Source organism: Oryx dammah, unplaced genomic scaffold (assembly GCF_014754425.2).
Source record: "Oryx dammah isolate SB20612 unplaced genomic scaffold, SCBI_Odam_1.1 HiC_scaffold_4, whole genome shotgun sequence".
NCBI classification, from domain to species: domain Eukaryota; kingdom Metazoa; phylum Chordata; class Mammalia; order Artiodactyla; family Bovidae; genus Oryx; species Oryx dammah.
In genome coordinates, this window is record NW_024070188.1 from 74,798,134 (window position 1) to 74,818,340 (window position 20,207).

General features: G+C 40.8%; 1 protein-coding gene across 1 annotated transcript in view; it reads left to right on the forward strand.

The window, feature by feature from the left end:
• MTHFD1L (methylenetetrahydrofolate dehydrogenase (NADP+ dependent) 1 like) overlaps positions 1-20,207 on the forward strand; it is a 177,148-nt gene that overhangs the window by 94,191 nt on the left and 62,750 nt on the right. Inside the window, exons 21-24 of the mRNA XM_040238682.1 lie at positions 10,934-11,073; positions 14,132-14,173; positions 15,317-15,417; positions 15,951-16,128. Coding sequence (XP_040094616.1) covers positions 10,934-11,073; positions 14,132-14,173; positions 15,317-15,417; positions 15,951-16,128 — 461 coding nt within the window. The remainder of the gene's footprint in view (positions 1-10,933; positions 11,074-14,131; positions 14,174-15,316; positions 15,418-15,950; positions 16,129-20,207) is intronic.

Here is a 20,207-nt window from a genome sequence, read left to right on the forward strand (position 1 = left end):
CTCTGTCACTGAGATTTGTCAGGCAGGAATACTGGAGTGGTTTGTTATTTCCTTCTCCAAGGGATCTTCCTGACCCAGGAACCTAACCTGCATTTCCTGTGTCTCCTGCATTGTCAGGAGCCATCAGGGAAGCCCTTGGTTCACCCACACATAGCAGCAATAGTGAAGAAAAGTGACCCAAAACAAATATGTCTATTTCTCTGCCATTTAAGAGAAATCCAGGGTAGGCAGTTTTGGACTGGTATGTCATCTACTCAATCATTAGGGAGTGCCTAGTAGCCCAGTATGGTTGCACAGGCCCCAGCCATCACATCTGTATCCCAGCCAACCAGAAGAATGAAAGGCATATCACCATATCCTGGTAAGGATCTTCCTAGAAGTCACATAGCAATTCTGTTTACATCTCACTAAACAACCTTGGTCTCGTAGCCATACCTAGCTGCAAGTGGAGCTAAGACATTTTCTGGTTCTGTGTGGGCTCCTTTAAATGGAAAGGTGAGGTCAGCATGACATAGTTCAAGAGGTTTTCCTAGACTTGGAATCGAGTAAATGCCGAGTCATCCATGTAACCATCTGTCTCTCTCTCTCTTTCTCTCCAACATCTGCCTGGTGGCCAGCCGTGGTTTAGAGAAATGAGACCTTTCACTTCTCTACACAAACATACTTAGAATTATCTTCTGAATCAGCCAAACCAACTGGCTCACTTTCATTCTTAAGTGTATCAAAGATTAGTATTTTCCTGTGTAATACAAATAATCATATTTTTATTATTGGTACTTTACCCAAGTTGGACCCACTTCTAGATATGAGGCCATACTTGGAACATACCAAGAATGAGAGAGAGAGATGGCAAAATGACTTTTTTGTTTATACAAAGTAAAAATGACACCAGACATTACTTTCAGCTCCTGCTGTGTGGACAGGGTAGAGGTGAGAGGTGAGAACAGGAGTATTACGCTTAACACTTTGTTACCTTTCTTTTATAAACTGGGTTTACTTGGACCTCTCAAGGGCATGTTCTCTGTCAACAGTACAGAGAGATCCAAGAATGTAAATTACAGTGAAATGGTTAAAACACCAGATACGTTTCTCCTTCACATCAAATATTCCAACAATATATCAATAATATGTTTCTAATCATACATATTTCATACTGTCACTTTCACTTTGTACACAAAAGATTATTTTTAAAATAAGCAAAGGAAAAATATGCTCAGCTCTCCTTTTCGGGGCAGTTAGCTTCAGTTTGAGTTTTTTAGACACAGAAAGGAATGCTGGCTTTTTCAGTGTGCCCTCGTTTGCTCAGTTGTATCGAGTCCTTTCAAGATCTCACTGGACAGGCAAGGGGAGCTTAACTAGCACTAGTGACCAGAGCAGACACACTAAGGAAACACTGTAAGAAAGACCATGGAGAGAGACTGTTCCTGCCTCCACACATCCAAAAAGACCTTTGCTCCCTACACGGCCCTGGATCAGTGAGAGTGACATCGAATATGTGCCTCTGAACATAATGATAATGGCTGATTACACTGAGGTCCACGTTGTCATTCTTTTGAGCTGCCTGTTCTGTTTGTTCCAGTGCTGATTAGAGTGGGACCAGGCCTGGAAAATCATCACAGTGATCTTGGGAGAAACCAGTAGGCCTAGACAGGACTGTAGAACCAGCCAATCAGTCTCCCTTCCTAAATAAGAAATGTACGAAGTAGAGTCTGGACCAGGGGCTGTTGGATGTTTTTTGACTGAAAGCCAGAGCATAAAGTATATTTTATATACAAAATGCATGTGCACACATGCACACACGTGTGCAAAAAAGGAATCAATGTCTTATGAATTAAGACTACTTCCTCTTATCCTATGTAGTGTATCCTAACATTTCTAGTATTTCCTATCCTATTTCTTTGTTTTTAGAAAAAGTTCTGTTTGCAACCCAATAATTTGATTATGTAAAACACTAATGGATTTCTACCCTCAGTTCACAAATTCCTGCCCAACCTGGTTTTATTTAGTTGAATACATTGTAGAATCTTCCTGAAATGTTTTCCTTCTGTCTTCGTTTCTTTTTCTATAATAAAAATTGTTATAATAGGAATGTTGGTAGATTTAATTTGTTTTCAAGCTCAGGAATCTTGGTTTCTCTTGCTGGGTTTCTTGCACTTGCAGAAGAAGCCAATAGAGGTTTGGGGGTGTTCTTTTTTCCATGGAACCCTCAAGACAAAGTATATTTACCTTTTGCCATTTATAGTTTTTTTCCTCCTTGGGTTGATTTTCATAAACTGCTTGATGCAAAATGTTCTATTTCATCTTCTCATTATTTTAGATGAAAGCATGGTGTTGGCACAGACTTTTAGAATTTGTTTCAAGTCAGTTTCCTAGTGTCCATTTCTCAAGAGCTGCAAGAGAACACCTCTGCCCCAAGCAATCATCCAGAAGTCCAGAACTTTGGGATACCACAGTTTGCTAAAAACAGAAGGGTTAAAACTCTGGTCAAAACAGTGACCTTGTACAAACACTCCTGATCCCTACAAGAAGATGACATCTATTTCAATAATGAATTTATAAATTTAATTCAGTTGGATTTTTATAAGGGAGGTAAAAATATAGCATGTATAATTTAATTTTCATCTAAATTTTTTTTTCCCAAAATCAAATTACACTTTGGTCAGAATCATTTCACAAAACAGGATGATTAACGATAATGATGAGTTCAAATAATTGAACCAGAGTCTGTGCTTAATTAATTTTCTGGAGGAAGGAAATTCTGGGTCCAGATAACAGAGTACATCTAAGTGGCATTACTGGTATTTTCAGAGTTTTTATTTTTGAAGTAGATTATTCATGGGGACCTATATCCTTTCTAGGACTTCCCTGGTGGCTCAGATGGTAAAGCGTCTGCCTACAATGTGGGAGACGTGGGTTTGAACCCTGGGTCAGGAAGATCCCCTGGAGAAGGAAATGGCAACCCACTCCAGTACTCTTGCCTGGAAAATCCCATGGACAGAGGAGCATGGTACACTACAGTCCATGGGGTCGCAAAGAGTCGGACACGACTGAGTGACTTCACTTCATGTCCTTTCTGTACTTTCCATGTCTTCTCTTTCCCTTTTCCCTGATAAATCGCCTGTAACCTTCTCATGCATTCCATACAACTACCAGACTTCTCATGTGTAAGTGCTGCCATCACCAAAAGGTAAGAAAGAAAAAAGCACAAGTTAATATTAATATTGGACTCCCTAGGTGGCTCAGTGGGTAAAAGAATCTGCCTGCAATGCAGGAGATGCGGGTTTGATCCCTGGGTAGGGAAGATCCATCCCTTGGAGGAGGACATGGCAACCCACTCCAGTATTCTTGTCTGGAGACTCCCATGGATAGAGGAGCCTGGCGGGCTGCAGTCCTTGGGGGTTGCAGAGTCAGACACGACTGAAGCGACTGAGCACACGCACAATCTTGGATTCTCCCCGCCCCCACCTCTTTAGCTTTTTTTTTCCCCTGTAAATAATATGTGCCTGGTTGAATCTGTACAGCTGACGGAAATTTGACTCTAAGACATTTAAAAAACCCAAGAGCAAAGACAAATCCAAGAAGGCAGAAGTGATTTAATTTTTTGTAAAATTTCAAAGACTTAACATGAGTTGGATCCTTTATGTTTAATAAGTTCTAAGCAAGTTCCTCCTTTTTTTCCCCCAGCTGTAGTCATAATACAGAGCTTTCTCTGTCATTTACTGATTCATCCTGGTTCACTTAGTCTCCTTCTAATCATTGAAAAAGTAATTAAAATCCTCGAGGGCCAGGCTGCCTTGAGCTCCAATTCAGAATTTACGTGCTTTTGTGACTCTGACCTCCACTTTTCCTATTCAGCTGCGGCTGAATAGACCTGCTTGCACATGGCCGAAAAGGGCAATTTGAAGAGTCCAGTTTCCATTTCCTTTAGCTTTGTTCAGGAATTAGAGCCCACAGTGCTTCAGAATGAAGCCTAATCCGGCATATACCTTACTTCTTCCTGTGCAAAGGTTTTGTTTGTTTTCTGATCTGTTATGAGAAAGTTAAGTGCCGAGTGAATGAAAGTTACAGTTTGATTTCTCCCTCTGTTTTAGAAGAAATTCTTTTTAGGATTAAGTTAGCAAAATCTGTGCTGTGCCGATGTATTTCTTATCTCAACCTGTTTTGAGCTAAACTCATTGCAAAGGCTAGGTTTTCTGAGGGACCTCTAACAGTCCATAAATTCAAGTTCATGTCCCAGAGTAATGGGGACTCACTGTGTTGTATATTTGATATACATGTCAGTTGCATGTATCATGGAGAGAAAAATTATTACCATTATAAAGTGGCTGCGAAATCTGAAAATTCTAATCTTCTGAGCACACGCAGAATAAAGAGCCCTTAGTGACACAGCAAGGTGGAAATTCAATTTTGCTATGATGGTGATAACATTCGAGCATATCAAAAAGCCAGAAACTCAGGGACAACTTTTGGTGCCTCGATTTTAACTCTTTATCTGAGTGCAAGGAGGGTTTTCCTCAGAGTAAAAGCAGAAAGGAGAATTTCAGATCTAAAATGTTTGCTGCTTTTTTTCTCCCACCGTGGTGTACAGTTTGGAAAAGAAAACCCCAGCTAGAGAATTGTGGTTACTCATTTCCCCAGCCAGTGCTGGAGGGTAGACGCCTGGCTGAATGAGGCTGGGAAGACAAGTCTTGGGACCTGACTCATCATTTCCATTAGGTTCTCAAGAGGCCAGCCTGCAGAGTGAGTATTCTCTGCCTGTGGCCCATTTCAACTGGGTGTTAGGTACCAAGCCCAGATGGAGCTGGTCCTTGCAGCTTACTCTCTGGGGCGTCTTTGTTTTTCACCAGTAACACTGCCTGCTGCTCGCTGCCCAGGACTCAGCACTGTAGGCTGAGAGGACGTGATTCCCTATCCCTAAATGAACTGCCCTAAGACAGAAAATAACTTTCTGCATAAAGAGAGAGAAAGAGGATGGAAGGAAAGAGGGCAAGAGGAGAAAGGGAGGAAATACCATAATGGAAGAGACTGTAGGTGACTTGCTTTCTTTTATCATGCGGGACCACATTGCAATTAGAAAACAAGTCTGGACTTCGGGAGAAGAATCTAGAGCTACGTCTTAGATATCAGATTATTACTGAAGTACAAGGTGTTGAGATTTTCATCTTGTTGCACAACTTGCTAAGCAGCTGAGTTAGAGAAATGCTGCAGAATCAGTTATACACGGACAAGGCAGGATGGGGTGGGGCATAGCCTGCAGTCAGATGGACCATAGTTTTCCATCCAAGCTCTATTGCCTTACCGTGTGACTTTGGAAAAACACTATTTAAATCTTTCACTTCATATAAGCAGTGGATAAAGGTGATGAAAAGTGGAATGAGATAGAGGATGTCTAATGCATTGGCGGGCCCACAGACGTGTCAGTAAATAGGAACACCTGTGCCTCTCTCGAGCCCCAGTCTCTGAACAGCTTTTCCCCACCATATATATTTCTTCTTAGTAGTAAGACGGATCATGGCCATCACCTGTGTTGTTCTGTATTCCCTGCTTTCTTATGAAGTTGGTGCGTCCGTCATCATTGAGACACTACTTTTCATCACCAGGAACTGTTGTGTTGTAGTAAAGACATCATTGACACAGAACATCAGACTTTGCTTAGTGGGCTTTTTATTCATATTTCCACGCCTTATGGTATATAAGGTTATTGTTAGCATAATCTTGTACAAGCTTTTGTTTTATCACAGCAAACACATTTGTAACGTTCTCAGAAAGAGTGTCTAGAAAGTACAAGGCTCCTTTGTTATGCTTGAAGTAGAGCAGAATGTCTACCTCTGGGCATTTGGGGTGAATAATTCTGGGTGGTTGGTTTTTTGTATTTTTGTTTTTTTTCAAAGGGGTGAGTGTCTGTCCTCTGCATTCGCAGCATCTCTGGCTCCCACTTACTCGATGCCAGTTAGAGTAACCAAAAATGATTTCAGATACTGTGAAATGTTCCCAGTTGAGAAGCACTGAACCACACTTAAGATTGTGATTTGACAGAAATGGGTTCAGTGATCGTACTAACCCATGAGGTCATCCAGAATTAAACATAGAGGAGAGTTGATTCAAATTTACCTACATGCTCGTAAATGATTAAACATTTTAAAAGTACCAAAGGGAATTCAAACAGGAAAAAAAGAATGAAAAGAAAGATCAGAAAGATTCTCCTTTGCCATTAGGTAATGAATGAATCGTCCTCATCTTTGTCATGTTGAATATGCGCAGACAGCCCTGTTTCCTCACTAAGTGAAGACAAGGGCATGTTGATAAATGTTTAGATGCCTGGCAGGGTGATAGAAGTTCATTAATTATTGAATGAGAAGAAACAAAGATTGTTTCTAAGTTCTGGGGTGTGTATGTTTAGTCGAGTGTATTTGTGCAGAATGGCAGAGAGCACATAATACAGAAAGGCAAACTCTGCCCCACGCATCAGAGTGACCTCAGATACCATCGTATCTTCTGCGTTGTTATCTCAAGAAAAGAGCTTACCTGGCATATAGGAGCCCCAAGGAGGTCAGTGTGTGTGATCCCTAACAGACCCTTATAGACCTAGAATTTTTATGAGACCATAGCTTAGACAGAGCTTCCCTGGTGGCTCAGCTGGTAAAGAATCTGCCTGCAATGCGGGAGACCTGGGTTCGATCCCTGGATTGGGAAGATCCCCTGGAGAAGGAAAACTGTGCCCTCTCCAGTATTCTGGCCTGGAGAATTCCATGGCCTGTATAGTCCGTGGGGTCGCAAAGAGTCGGACACGACTGAGCAAGTTTCACTTTTCATAGCTTATAGGACCTACCTATGATGTCATGATCATAGCAGGGTTTTTGTGTTTTGTTTTTTAAAGATAGCAGATCAGTGATTACTATAAAATGTGAGTCCTAATTGTCCCTGCAACTTCTATGTACAGAGCAAGTAGGGATGTGATAAAATAAGTTACATATAAGCATCATCTCTCTGCCTCACTGAATAATTTCATCGATAGCAAGCGTGCCTGCCAATAGTGGCTTTTTTGTTGCTGTTTTTTCTATTCCGTTTATACCATGTGACTCACAGTGTCCTAGCAGATAAGAACAGAGAGACCTGGTTGTCCAGTATTGGCTTTTGTGCAGAGCTCGGTTTCCTGTGAGGTTACTAACAGTGTTTGTCCAAATAGTGAGTCCTTTCCCAAAGCAGACCCACCGACTGTTCCTTTCTGAGAAGATTATGGGTTTCAAAGTTCGAATCAAACCAGGCTACAAAATGGCTATCTACTAGCTTCTGTGCTCACACAATCAGAGTATCAATGTTTCCTGTTTCCATTCATGCTGTAAGTTGAATAGCTGTAAACTCCTCCCCACTCTGCCCCCCCAAAGAAAAGGGATTGCCAAGACAAATAATTCTTGTGACATGGGCAATTTCTCGCAAACCTTTTTAAAACATGCAGCTTTCAGAAGTCTACACTGTGTGCTTTTCAGGAATGCTAAATCATAGTAAATGTATTTGCTTCATGACTGAAGACCAAGTCTGAGCTACACTCCACAATAATTCCTTCACCTGTATCTGTTTTTAAAATTATAGAGAGGACTTTTACAGGAAGGGAGTACATGGCTTATTTCAGATCACTAACGTTTTCTTCAGATCACTAAGAAAATGTTACTTACAGGTTTTCGATGTTGACAAGTCCCAGGAATTGGCTAGGAAAAGGAACTTGCCCCCACTCACAGCCAGATAACGTGCCCCCTTCCCAAGGGCCGAAGACACAGATATACAGCACGGCACAGTGAAACATCCAAGTTAGCTCTCGTTGATGACACCTTATGAAGTGGTCCCTAATTTTAGAATTACCCACCAGCATACCTTCCATTTTCTTATAGAAGTCTGATATTTGAAAACAAAAGCACAGTATTTCAGACGTTTTCAGCAGATGAGAATCTGGCACTTCCTCCTTGTTTGGGTTTTGTTCACATTCTTTGCCTCCATATTTCCTTTGCATTTAGAAGCCACAGTCCTGAAACTTTACCGTGGCATCCTGTTTCCTTCCCGAGCCAAAGTTCTATTTGTTACGATTCCCCATACCTCCGTATGTGTCTATCTACCATTTCCACTGAATGATAGCATTTACGTTAGATCACCACTGGCTCTTTCTCTGATAGCTTCTTCTTTTCTTTGTTAATTATTCTTCTTTTTCTTTTTTTTTTGCACTGAGTGTTAGCTTGGTTACTAGTGATACAAAGATGATTAAGATATGATCCCTTCCTCCACTCAGGCTAATTAGGATGCTACATGCAGAAATAGGTGTGGGTCTGTGTGGCAGCAAACCAGAAGGCTAGGAGGGGCAGAGAGCAGCTTCCTCTTCCTGAGATGATCAGAGGTGCCTACTTGGAGAGCATGGCAATCCACTCCAGTATTCTTGCCTGGAGAATCCCATGGACAGAAGAGCCTGGCAAGCTACAGGCCATAGGGTCGCAAAGAGTCAGACACAACTGAAACAACTTGGCACGCACACATGTGCCTTGCAGTGTTAACCTCTCCTACAGACATGGTCCCTATCCTAATGGAGTTTATAGTCTTAATAGGGGAGCTTCATGTGGAAACGTGCAGCCAACTGGAAAGACCTTAGAGATCATTTGATCAAACCATGTTAGGTGAATAATAGTCTACTTCTGACAATAGGATGACATTAACCAGTTTTTAAAATACCTTAGCATTTAAAAATAAAACCTGTAAAACTTTGGTTACTTGAATCCCTACACCAGGGGTACCACTGAGACAGGGATTTTTGCTGTCAACAATCTCCTCTGGTTTTGACCTTTAACTACAATCAGCCCTTTGCATCTGCAGATACGGAAGGCTGACTACATTCAATGTACCACTCCATTTTATATAAAGAGCTTTATAAAAGCATCCTCAGATTATGGTGTTCGCAGGGGCTGCTGGAACTAATCCCCCGTGAATGCTGAGGGTCAGCTACAATGATCAAATCACCAAAATTGTCCTAAATTCTGTATTAAAAGGAATGTATTTTATTTCTTCAAATTGTCCTGCTATGTCTCTTGTTCAAAGGAAGTATAGTAAAGGGGAAGAAAATGACTTGTAGCTATGTTCATTCCAAATTGAATACTTTCAAAGGAATATTTTTCAATATGTCAAAAGCATATCAACAGTCATAAAAAAAATTTATATCCTCTGGCACCATACTCTTACCCTTGGGAATTTATTCCAAGAATATAATTTGAAACAAGTTAAACTCATATGCACAGATACTTTGCAGCATTCTTTATATTGGAAACAACTCAAACATCGAATAACAGGCAGAAGAATTTTGCAAATCTTGGTACATCAACTTAACAAAATTATAAGCTGCCACTTATAATCATAAATTTTGAAAGTTTGTAGTACAGTGAGAAAACTGTAATAACTTTAAAAGAGCAAGCTATAAAATTCTACCTATTCTAAAAAATTATATAGTCATATGAGGCACTAAAAGGAAACCATAAAGAATTAGGATAACTGGTTGACTAAAGAAAGGTCAGAAAGAGTCTGGAAAAAAAAGGATCTGAAATAATTGGTGTTTTATTTTTATTTTTTGAAAATATGTGTATTCAGTGAATGCTGGGCACAAATATCCTCATTTGTTCACAGGTTAAATAGTTTTTATTTTATCTTAGTAAATTCTTTTACTGTCTATTCCTATCTCTGCCATAAATTATGGCTTTGGTTGTACTGTGAGTAGGTAGTACATATTCCATAAATATTTACCTTCTACTTACATTGATAGTATTTCTTTCCTAGAGCAGTGTGCGTCTCAAATTTTAATGAGCATTCATCTCACCAGGGGATCTTGTCAGAATGCTGGTTCTGGTTCAGTAGTTCTGGGGTAGAACCCATGAGTCTGCGTTTCTAAGCCCCCAGGGGCTGCTCGTGTGTCTGGTCCAGCTCTCTGCTCTGTGTATGAAGATGCTGCTGCTGACCCAGAGTCAGGGGTTATCCTCTTGGAAGGCAGTGTTGGGATAGCCTCCCTGGTATAGCCATAACTGCCTCAGTAACATTTCTAGCAGTCTGGGGGCAGGGAAAGAATGGTTACAGATGACTGTCTTCTGTGGTTATGAAATAAACTTTGCTATCTTATCGAGCCTGATGATCAACCTTAAGCCACTCAACTAATATCAACTTTGTCCCCTAATAGAAATGGCATTAATATAAGTGATTCTGTGTGTATCTTATAAAGAGTAAGAAAAGATTTTCTATGGTAATCATGCTAGCGGTGTTTGACACTGATTGACTATTTGGAACCTGATTAAAAACTTGAAAATCCCATCTGGGTTAAGAAAAGCTTTGCCTTAACATTCTACCCTGGAAGAAAAATCTTGGCCAGGGCAGTGAATCCTTAAGGAGCAGTGGTGTGAAACCGAGTCAAGAGTCATATTTTTACAATTCTGAACATTGTAAACATAAGGAACATAAAGAAACAGAACATTTTCTAAAACGAGGGGAACATCTTTTTACCTTTGTGTAAGGCAATGGCACCCCACTCCAGTACTCTTGCCTGGAAAATCCCATGGACAGAGGAGCCTGATAGGCTGCAGTCCATGGGGTCGCCAAGAGTCGGACACGACTGAGCGACTTCACTTTCACTTTTCACTTTCATACATTGGAGAAAGAAATGGCAGCCCACTCCAGTGTTTTTGCTTGGAGAATCCCAGGGACAGGGGAGCCTGGTCGGCTGCCGTCTATGGGGTGGCACAGAGTCGGACACGACTGAAGCAACTTAGCAGTAGCATGAACAGGATACCGTGGTGTATAGTAGCCTTGAACATGGAGAGGAATTTGTCATCCTTTGAATTTGAACCACACCAATAATGGTCAAAACTTACCGTTGTTTTAGAAGATCATAGCAGGTTTCCAACTCAATTCTCCACAGTGACTGAAGCTGGCTTTGGTGCTGATATTGGCATGGAGAAATTCTTCAACATCAAGTGCAGAGCTTCTGGTTTGGTGCCCAACGTTGTGGTTCTGGTGGCGACCGTGAGGGCTCTGAAGATGCACGGAGGTGGACCAAGCGTAAGTTCCATCTTCTTTTCTAATAAAACAGAATGAAGCCTAATTGAATCTTCAAAACACTCAAACCTGCTTCATCACTACGGTTTTCTAAAATGTCTCCTTTTTCACAAATCACCATTTCAGGGCACTTAGAGTTCAGTAAGATCAAGTAATTAGTAACACCCACAAAGTTATTTCTAAGCAGTATTTTGGAAAGGAGCATAATGTAACCTCTAAGAGGCTAAACTGAAGCTTGTGTCAACATTTTATAACCCCATGGTAATGGGAGGATAGAGGCTCTGTTTCCTGAATGAAGAACAGAAGGGTAAGAGTGATGGCTTTTGTGGGTGGGTAGTTCAGTGTTTGTATGGATCATTTTTTGGTTCACTGATGCTACATCTCATCAGATTTCATCTAGCACCATTTTCCTCCTGTTTCTGTTTATTATGATTTCACTTTATAACTAACTCTGTTAGAACACTGGCTTATTTCTGAGAGAGCTTTGCTTAGAAATCTCAAATTCTGTTTTAACATTTTAAAAGACTTTATCAAAAGTCTCACATGTAGAATTCACACACAACTGAAAGGGAAATTTGTCTTTTGTGTTTTTTTTTGTTTTGTTTTGTTTTTTAGCTATTTCCAAAGGGAGAATGAGAAATCTTGTGCTCATTCATCATTTTTGAAATAAAATGATTTGGCATTTCTTTATCACTTAAATCTTGATATACAACACAAACTGCCAAATCTGATTTCTTAACTGGCATGCTCTGTATACAAACATCACACAATAATCAGTTACATAGCATAAAGAAATAAGTTTGCCATGATGAAACACCATAATATGTAGTATTTAATTGTCTTAGCAATTCTTTGTCCTAGGAGGGGCAGATGTTATTTTATACCATTTTACAGATGAGGGTTTAGGGGATGTGAGCACTATCACCAGATCTGAAGTCTATGGCTGAGATCCAGATCCTCCACTTTTTGTCTAGCAGACCGAGCTGAATATGAATAAAGGGGAAACTTTTTTGAATCCTTAATCCATTCATTGATACCAGAAATAAATTTGAAATTCCCCCTCCCTGTTTTACAACCTAAAAATTATAAAATCAAAGGGCTTTAATACTCAAAGGGCTTAGACACTGTCTAGTCTGGTTCAGATAAAATTACAGAGCTACAGTACGATTCCAGGTCTTGCTTAGTAATCTATTTAGGGGACTAATCAAACATGAAATCAAGGTCTCTTGACTTTAATTCCACACTCCAGTCTCGTCTTTGTCCTATAAAAATTCACTACATGATTTATAATCCTATTTCAGTTCATCTTAATGTGTGTGCTCTGTTTTACAATGATTGCATTTTCTGCTCACCTTAATCCTTGGTACCTCGTCCACTTCTACTTAATGTCATGGTTCCACGCTAGTGATGATTGTAACAGGACTCAGAGAATAATAGACACAGATACAGTTGGAAAATGATAAAGGGGAGGATCAGGAAGCCAAATGAAGTTTAGCTTTCCTCTTCTGTAGTGCTTCTACTTTATATTATTTTATGAATGTCTATAGGTCTGTCTCCCGCTTTAACTCTGAATTCCTTGAAATTAAGGACTGTGTCTTGTTAATTTGTGTATTCCTCATGCCTGGCATAGTCTGTATCAAGGAAATGTTTTCAGTAATTGAATAATAAATGAACTTTACTCTTCTTAATCCTGTATTCTCTGTTATCCACCTCATTCCTTTGTACTTGAATCAACTCTGTTACTAATGTTTTTGATCCTTTATCATTTCTACCTCCTTTTGATATCATTACACAGATAACCACAGCTGCCTCTTATGTTTATTCAGCTTGTTTTTCTCTCATAATTTGTACAGTGGAAAATCCTATGACCCTTGAATTTGCCCATTTTAGCCCCTGTCATATCTCATCTTCCAAAATGCTGATCATTCTTGATACAGTAAAAGAACGAACATTTTTGGATCCAAGTATTTCTTTCATAATTAGTTTTTTAAACATGGTGTCATAACGAGAGTTCTCCACAACCAATAAGATGTGTATTTATATTAAAAAGAGTTATCATAAGGAATTATTAACACCCAATTATGGAGGCTGACAAGTCCAAAAATCTACAGAGTGGGCAACTGCTGGAGACTCAGAAAAGCCAATATTCCAGTCCCAGTCTGCTAGAGAATTTTGCATAGCTTCTTTTTGTTCTAGCAGGCCTTCAACTGCTTGGATGTGTCCTACCTACACTGTGTCATTCAAAAACACCCTCATAGAAATACCTGGAATAATCATGTTCCTTCACAACTAAAAAAAAAAAAATTTTGTCGTAGAGGTAACTTTTCAAAGGATTTCTGATATCCTCAAGACCTCTTTGCAGAGAGGAGAGTAGATCGCCACATCCTTGGTGAGTTAAAATGGCTAGGGTTTCTCACTGAAACCAGTTGCAGGGTATAGAACCCCACCCCCCCCCAAAAAAAAGAAAAAAAAATGTAGAACAGTGAAAAGTCACTAAATTGGGGTTTCAGAAGCCAGTTATAACAATTCATGCTCCTGTTCTGCCTCTCATTTGTTGTGTAACCGTGGGCAAGACACCTGCCTTCTCTCAACTTCAGTTTCCTTATCTTTAAGCTGCCAACCCCATTGGTTTCTGTGAGAAACTAGGCTCAAAAGGGAAAAACTAATGGCAATTGTTTTAAAATGGTTTAGAATTTATTTAGAATGATGATGAACTCTGTATAAATCGTATTGTGGGTTCCCTTTTTTGCTAGGATAATGGGCAACAGTATGAAATTAGAATTGCCTGAGGAGTTTTTTAACTGTTGCTGACTATGGGTCCCACTCCCAGAAATCCTGGTTTAATTGGTCAGGGTGGAGCTCAGGCTTCAGTGATCTTTTTAAAAGCACCCAAAAGACTTTATGTTCCTCCAGAGCCACCAATGATTGGTTTAAAGCACAAAATGTGCTTTTCAAGTGAACCTTTCCAGAAAGGGACCATGATTTGTTTTTCTTTCAGATCTTTAATCAGAGTTAACAGTGTGACAAGACTATTCTTAATTTTTATCTTTTCTTATCTCAGGTAACTGCTGGGGTCCCTCTTAAAAAGGAATATACAGAAGAGGTAAGAGTGAAGAATTATTCAAATCCAGTTAACCATTGGCTAGCAGCTGAGTCTCAGTCAGGAAACTGGTTCTCTGCCAGTGGCCTCTTAGAAAAGTGCTTCTTTAATAATCTAATGGGTGGAGGAAGGGATAAAAATCCATTCAGTTAACTCTCCAATCTTAAGAAAAGATGGGTGTAGGCTTTCTGTCTGGGCAGTCATCAGAGCAGGCTTCATGGTCTCCAGCACATAAAGGTGTATGAAGCTTGTGGATTTAGTCGCTTAGTCGGGCACGACTCTTTGCAACCCTGTGGTCTGTAACCCACCAGGCTCCTCTGTCCCCAGGGATTCTCCCGGCAAAAACACTGGAGTGGGTTGCCATACCCTCCTCGAGGGGATCTTCTCAACCCAGGGATTGAACGCAGGTCTCCCGCATTGCAAGCGGATTCTTTACCATCTGAGCCATCAAGGAAGCCTATATGAAGCTTATACCCATGTATTCTTTTGATGACTTGCAGATTTTGATTGACTGGCAGCAGTACTTCTTAGCTCCTACAGGTGGCACCATTTTTTGAGCAGAGAGTAGCTGGACAAGGCTGTCACCCTCCGGGGACCTTATGCCTTCTTGTCCACCAGCCCACAGAGCGTGGGCATGTTGCTGATGTGTTGGCTGCCAGTCAGCAGCAGAAATAGCTGCCTGGCTGGAGACCCAAATATGCCATTGGATCTAGAATAATTTTAGACTTTATTTGGAAAATGAGCCTCCTCCTTCTGCAGCCATCTTTTCTTGGGGGAAAAAAAAAGACTTAGGCTTTCTTGCATAGCTTCCAGGACAATAAAGTAAGCATGTGCTGTGCTTAGTTGCTCAGTCATATCTGACTCTTTGCGACCCCATGGTCTGCTGCCCACTAGGCTCCTCTGTCCATGAGGATTCTACAGGCAGGAATACTGGAGTGGGTTGCCATGCCCTCCTCCAGGGGATCTTCCCAACCCAGGGATCAAACCCAGGTCTCCTGCATTGCAGACAGATTTCTTTACTGACTTAGCCACCAGGGTAGCTAAAGTGAGCATAGATGGAACAAAACTTGGCAGAGTGGGCCTGCTGTTGTCATTTGGCAGGTTTAATGGGAGGTGATACTATGCAGCGGTCTGGTTTTCTTACAGAACCTCCAGCTGGTGGCAGACGGCTGCTGTAACCTGGAGAAGCAAATTCAGATCGCTCAGCTCTTCGGGGTCCCTGTTGTCGTGGCTCTGAATGTCTTCAAGTAAGTCAAGTGTCCTACTTTAAATGTGGGCGTATCACTGGGCCACCCTGTGAAGTGCATTTGTGTTTTGAGGATGTTTGGGCTTTTCTGTGCTTCATCTAAAGTATAGAGAAATACTCTACTCATTCTATTTGTTTGTTTGGTTTTCTTTGGATTGGTTTTACTTTAGCAGATGTGTTCTCAAATATTAGCAGGGAAATGAAATCTGTAGAGTAAGTTACCATTTCTTTTGCTTTTATTATTAATTCTGACCAGCATTTCTTACTGAAAGACAATGGATGATCAAAGGGATATGCTATGGAATTTTCTCAATAAAACCTTTAACAACTTGAAATATTTGAAACAATAGTTGGAGAGGATTTTCCCCCCATGCTTTGCTTAAGATCTGATTTATTTAAGCACAATGTAACCACTTTTGATGTTTAGAATATATTCAGTGTTTGGGAGCAAAGTTCTGTATAAGCAGTTAGTCTTTCTTTGAAAACATCGCTAAATGAATACAGATGCAAAACCACAAACATTTTCATCACCAGGACCGACACCCGCGCAGAGATTGACTTGGTGTGTGAGCTTGCGAAGCGGGCCGGCGCCTTTAATGCAGTCCCCTGCTATCACTGGTCGATTGGTGGGAAAGGGTCAGTGGACCTGGCTTGGGCTGTGAGAGAAGCTGCAAGCAAAGAAAGTCGTTTCCAGTTCCTGTATGATGTGCAGGTAAGATCCAGCACAATGATGATGATATGCCAGGCCAGTGCTAAGAGCTTCGCACAGGTTGTCATGACAGCTCTGCAGATAAGGATTAACAAAAGGTTAAAGAGGCTGAACCATCTGTAAGGTCCAGGTCCTTGGGACCCCAACTCTTTGGCCCCTAGCCTATGTTCTACACTCAGTGCAGAGGGGCTTGGGAGTATAGGGTTCAACAGGGTTGGCACAGGAACAAGACTTTTGAGCAACTTCATTGTTGTTCAGTCGCTCAGTCATGTCCAACTCTTTGCAACCCCATGGACTGCAGCACGCCAGGCTTCCCTGTCCTTCACCATCTCCTGGAGCTTGCTCAAACTCATGTCCATTGAGTCAGTGATGCCATCCAATCATCTTATCCTCTGTCCCCCACTTCTCCTTCTGCCTTCACTCTTTCCCAGCATCAGGATCTTTTCCAATGACTTGGCTCTTTGCATCAGGTACCCAAAGTATTGGAGCTTCAGCTTTGGCATCAGTCCTTCCAGTGAATATTCAGGATTGATTTCCTTTAGGATGGACTGGTTTGATCTCCTTGCAGTTCAAGGGACTCTCAAGAATCTTCTCCAGCACTACAGTTCAAAAGCATCAATTCTTCGGCTTTCATCAGTTCGGTTTAGTTCACACGCTCAGTTGTGTCCAACTCTTTGCAACCCCATGAAATTCCGGTCTCATAATGCTTGGGAAATAATGGGCAGTATTTTCTTTGTCTGTTTCTGTTAAAGCCCCTTTGCATCATGGTTTTCTTGAGCTATTAAATATGTCTAATATATATATATATTTTAATTTTTGAATTGTAGTAAAACACATATAACATAAAACTGGCCACCTTTTCCATTTTTAGATGAACAGTTCACTAGTGTTAAGTAGCTTCACATTGTTGTACAGCCACCATCTCTCTCTATAGGTCTTTTCATCTTGTAAAACTCTGTACCCTTCAAACACTAACATTTCATTTTTCCTTCCCCTTTATTCCTGGCTGTCTCATGCCAGTGAAGCCATAGAATATGTCCCTTTTTTGACTGGCTTATTCACTGTCTCAGTCCTTTCAGGCTGCTATGAGGAATATCATAGTATTGGGTGGACATGTAAACAGCAGAGATTTATCACTGATAACTTTTGGAAGCTGGGATGTCTGAGATCAAGGCATAAGCAGACTGGATATCTGGCGAGGGTCTTCTTGTTGTTTCTTAGATGGCAGTCTCCTCACTGTATCCTCATGTGGTGAAAGTGGGGAGGGATCTTGTCTTTTATAAGAGCACTAATCCCTTGCATGAGGGGTGCACCCATATGCCCTAATCACTCCAGGGCCTAACCTTCTAGTAACATCAACCCAATCACTCCCAAAGGCCTCACATCTTAATACACCATCCCACTGAGAATTAGGCTGCAACATACCAATTTTGGGAGGACAGAAACATTCAGTCTATAGCCCTTACTTAGCATAATGTCCTCATGGTTTATCCATGTTATTGCGTATGTCAGAACTTCCTTCCTTAACGGCTGAACAACAGCCCATTGTGTGTTTATGCCCTTGTGTCTGTCAGTGGCCAGTTGGGTTTCTTCCACCTCTTGGCTGTTGTAAACAATGTTGCTTGCTGCTGTGGACATGCATGTCAAACTGTGCTTCCAGTTCTTTTGGGTGTATATGCTGAAAAGGAGTTGCTGGATTGTCTAGTAATTATTTAAAAAACAGCTTCCTAGTGAGCATCAGTCAGCATATCTGAACTCCCCAGGATCTCAGTCTTCTCCATTCATCTTTGTTGCTACCCATCATCTCCATCCTGAATCTGCTGGCTCCAGCTCTGGCTGTTGGACTTGTCCTCTTAGGTAGTCCTTGATTGCTGGAGTCCTCAGTCTTAACTAGTGGCTTCTCCCATCCCTTCATTCCTCACAAATTCTATTGGTCTTGAGTCTAGAGTTAAATCATCAAGAGTATGATGATAATTCAACGGCTGAGGAGGGCTTGTCGTGTGCCAGGCCTATGGGCACTTTGTACTTGTTAACTTCTTTAGTCCTTACTTCCCTGCTTTCCCCTTATTTTACATATAAGGAAACAAACAATTGTCAGGAAATAGACCATCTCCCAACTCTGATCGAGAACCACACTGAGTGGCAATGGCAGATTTTAATGATTTCACAGACTGGCTCTTTCAAGAAAACCATCCAAGGTGAAAAAAAGGTCAATAAATAGAAGCAGTATTTTGTGAGTTACGCTGTCTTCGACATGCACTAACCCTAAGATAAACACTTTTCCTTCCCACCAGTATTAACAATTTTTGTTCTAAATTCCCATTCATTGTGAAGATGATGCTGTTAAAACGTCTGCTCTTCTGTGAAAAGCAGATTAATTTGATAACAGTGTTGCCTCAATATTTGATAGGACTCTTGTCTCCTTTGCCCACATACTCTATAACACAGAAATTAGATTTGAGCTGCATAATTGCTTCTTGTGCAGTTCAGCCTTTTATCGCTTCATGACAGTTTATGAAAAGAGACTCTCTCCCTAATAGTTCTGTCCCTCATGCTGGCGAGTCCATTTTAGATCATAGAAGACCATTTACAATCTTGTAACAGTGTAGAAATCTGAGGTCACCATTGCAAGTATCTGAGGTCACCATTGCAAGTAGTAACAGAATTTAAGCTTCCCCCACCCACCTTCCACCAGATTTCTTGCATAATCAGTGTTGGTGAACCTTTATGGACTAAGTAATGCTTTTCTTTTTTAAGTTTTATTTAAGTAATAGTTTTTTTGAAACGCTTTTAATTCCTTTCTTTCCCCCCTCCCCCATAACTAACCCTTTTGATGCTTGATAGCTCCATAGGGAGGTATGAGACTGCCCTACAGGAAAAAAGGAAGTGATAAAATACTTTTGGATAAAACAGCCTGATAAAAGAAACACCTGGCTGCCTTTGCTTCTTTGTACAAAAGTTTCTATGTATCACCTCAGACTCTATTCCACCCAGAATGTACTGGGTGCAGGATTGATGGCATCTCATTTCCTGCTCCAGTCCCGCCTCTGTCTTGTGTTACGGAAGAAAGACAGCTGAGCTGATTGACGAATCAGAAATAGTGTAGGAGCGCAATGCATGACTGCTTTCGTGGGGGAAGTAGAAATCATCTCAAAACCCCAAATGGAAAGAGGAACAGCTCAAAAGAAAAAGAAACACCCGGCCTCAGAGACACCGTGAAGCTAGACAGCTCCCTGAGTCTGTGGCTTTCTGATGACCTGTTCATTAGTTAAAGCAAGAGTCAAGCTGCTCTTTGGACTGGAGTCTGTGCCAACCTGTCAAAAATTGAGAGATGCAACCACTGTTCTTTACAAAAAATTCTGTATGTCTGTCACCGGAGTAGCTTCTAATTCAAGAGCAGGCAACAGTTGTTCACGTTACAGAGGAAGCTGTTGATTAATTCAAAATTACAGTTTTTTTAAATATAGAATAAGGGGCAGTGGCCTAATTGCTCAAAGGAAGTTTATCATGTAAGAATTAATATATTTAATATACTGCATCATTTCTTTTCACCCCTTAAGGATGGTCACAGTATCCTGTCCTTTTAAGAAGCTGTTAGAAATCCCCACCACAACCCATCTTCTCTTGGACTTTTTCTGTTCTATTATTGCTTTTGATAGTTTATCTTTAGAGTTTACAGTATAATGTCTCTATATCTGTAAGCACCCAGGGAAATGCTATAGCAGATGAAAAAAGGAATCTATATTTAACACTTTATAAGCTAACAGATTTCTCTGCCATGCATTATTTCAAGTATATCTAATCCATTTCTGTGGGATGTGTGAGCTCAGTTCTGCTTTTTAAATGGGCAAACGAGATCTTAGAGAAGGTGAGGGACTTGCCCCATGACGAAATGGACACTTGATGAAAGACATAACATTATAGTTAAAGGGGTAAGACTTGGAGCACATTAGAACTGAGTTTAAATCTTGGCAGTGCCTTACCGTGGATGTAAACATGGGCAGTTCTTCAAGTCTCAGCTTCCTTATCTATAAAATAGTGTCTGATATTGACATCAACTTCACCCAGTTGCTGTGAGAACA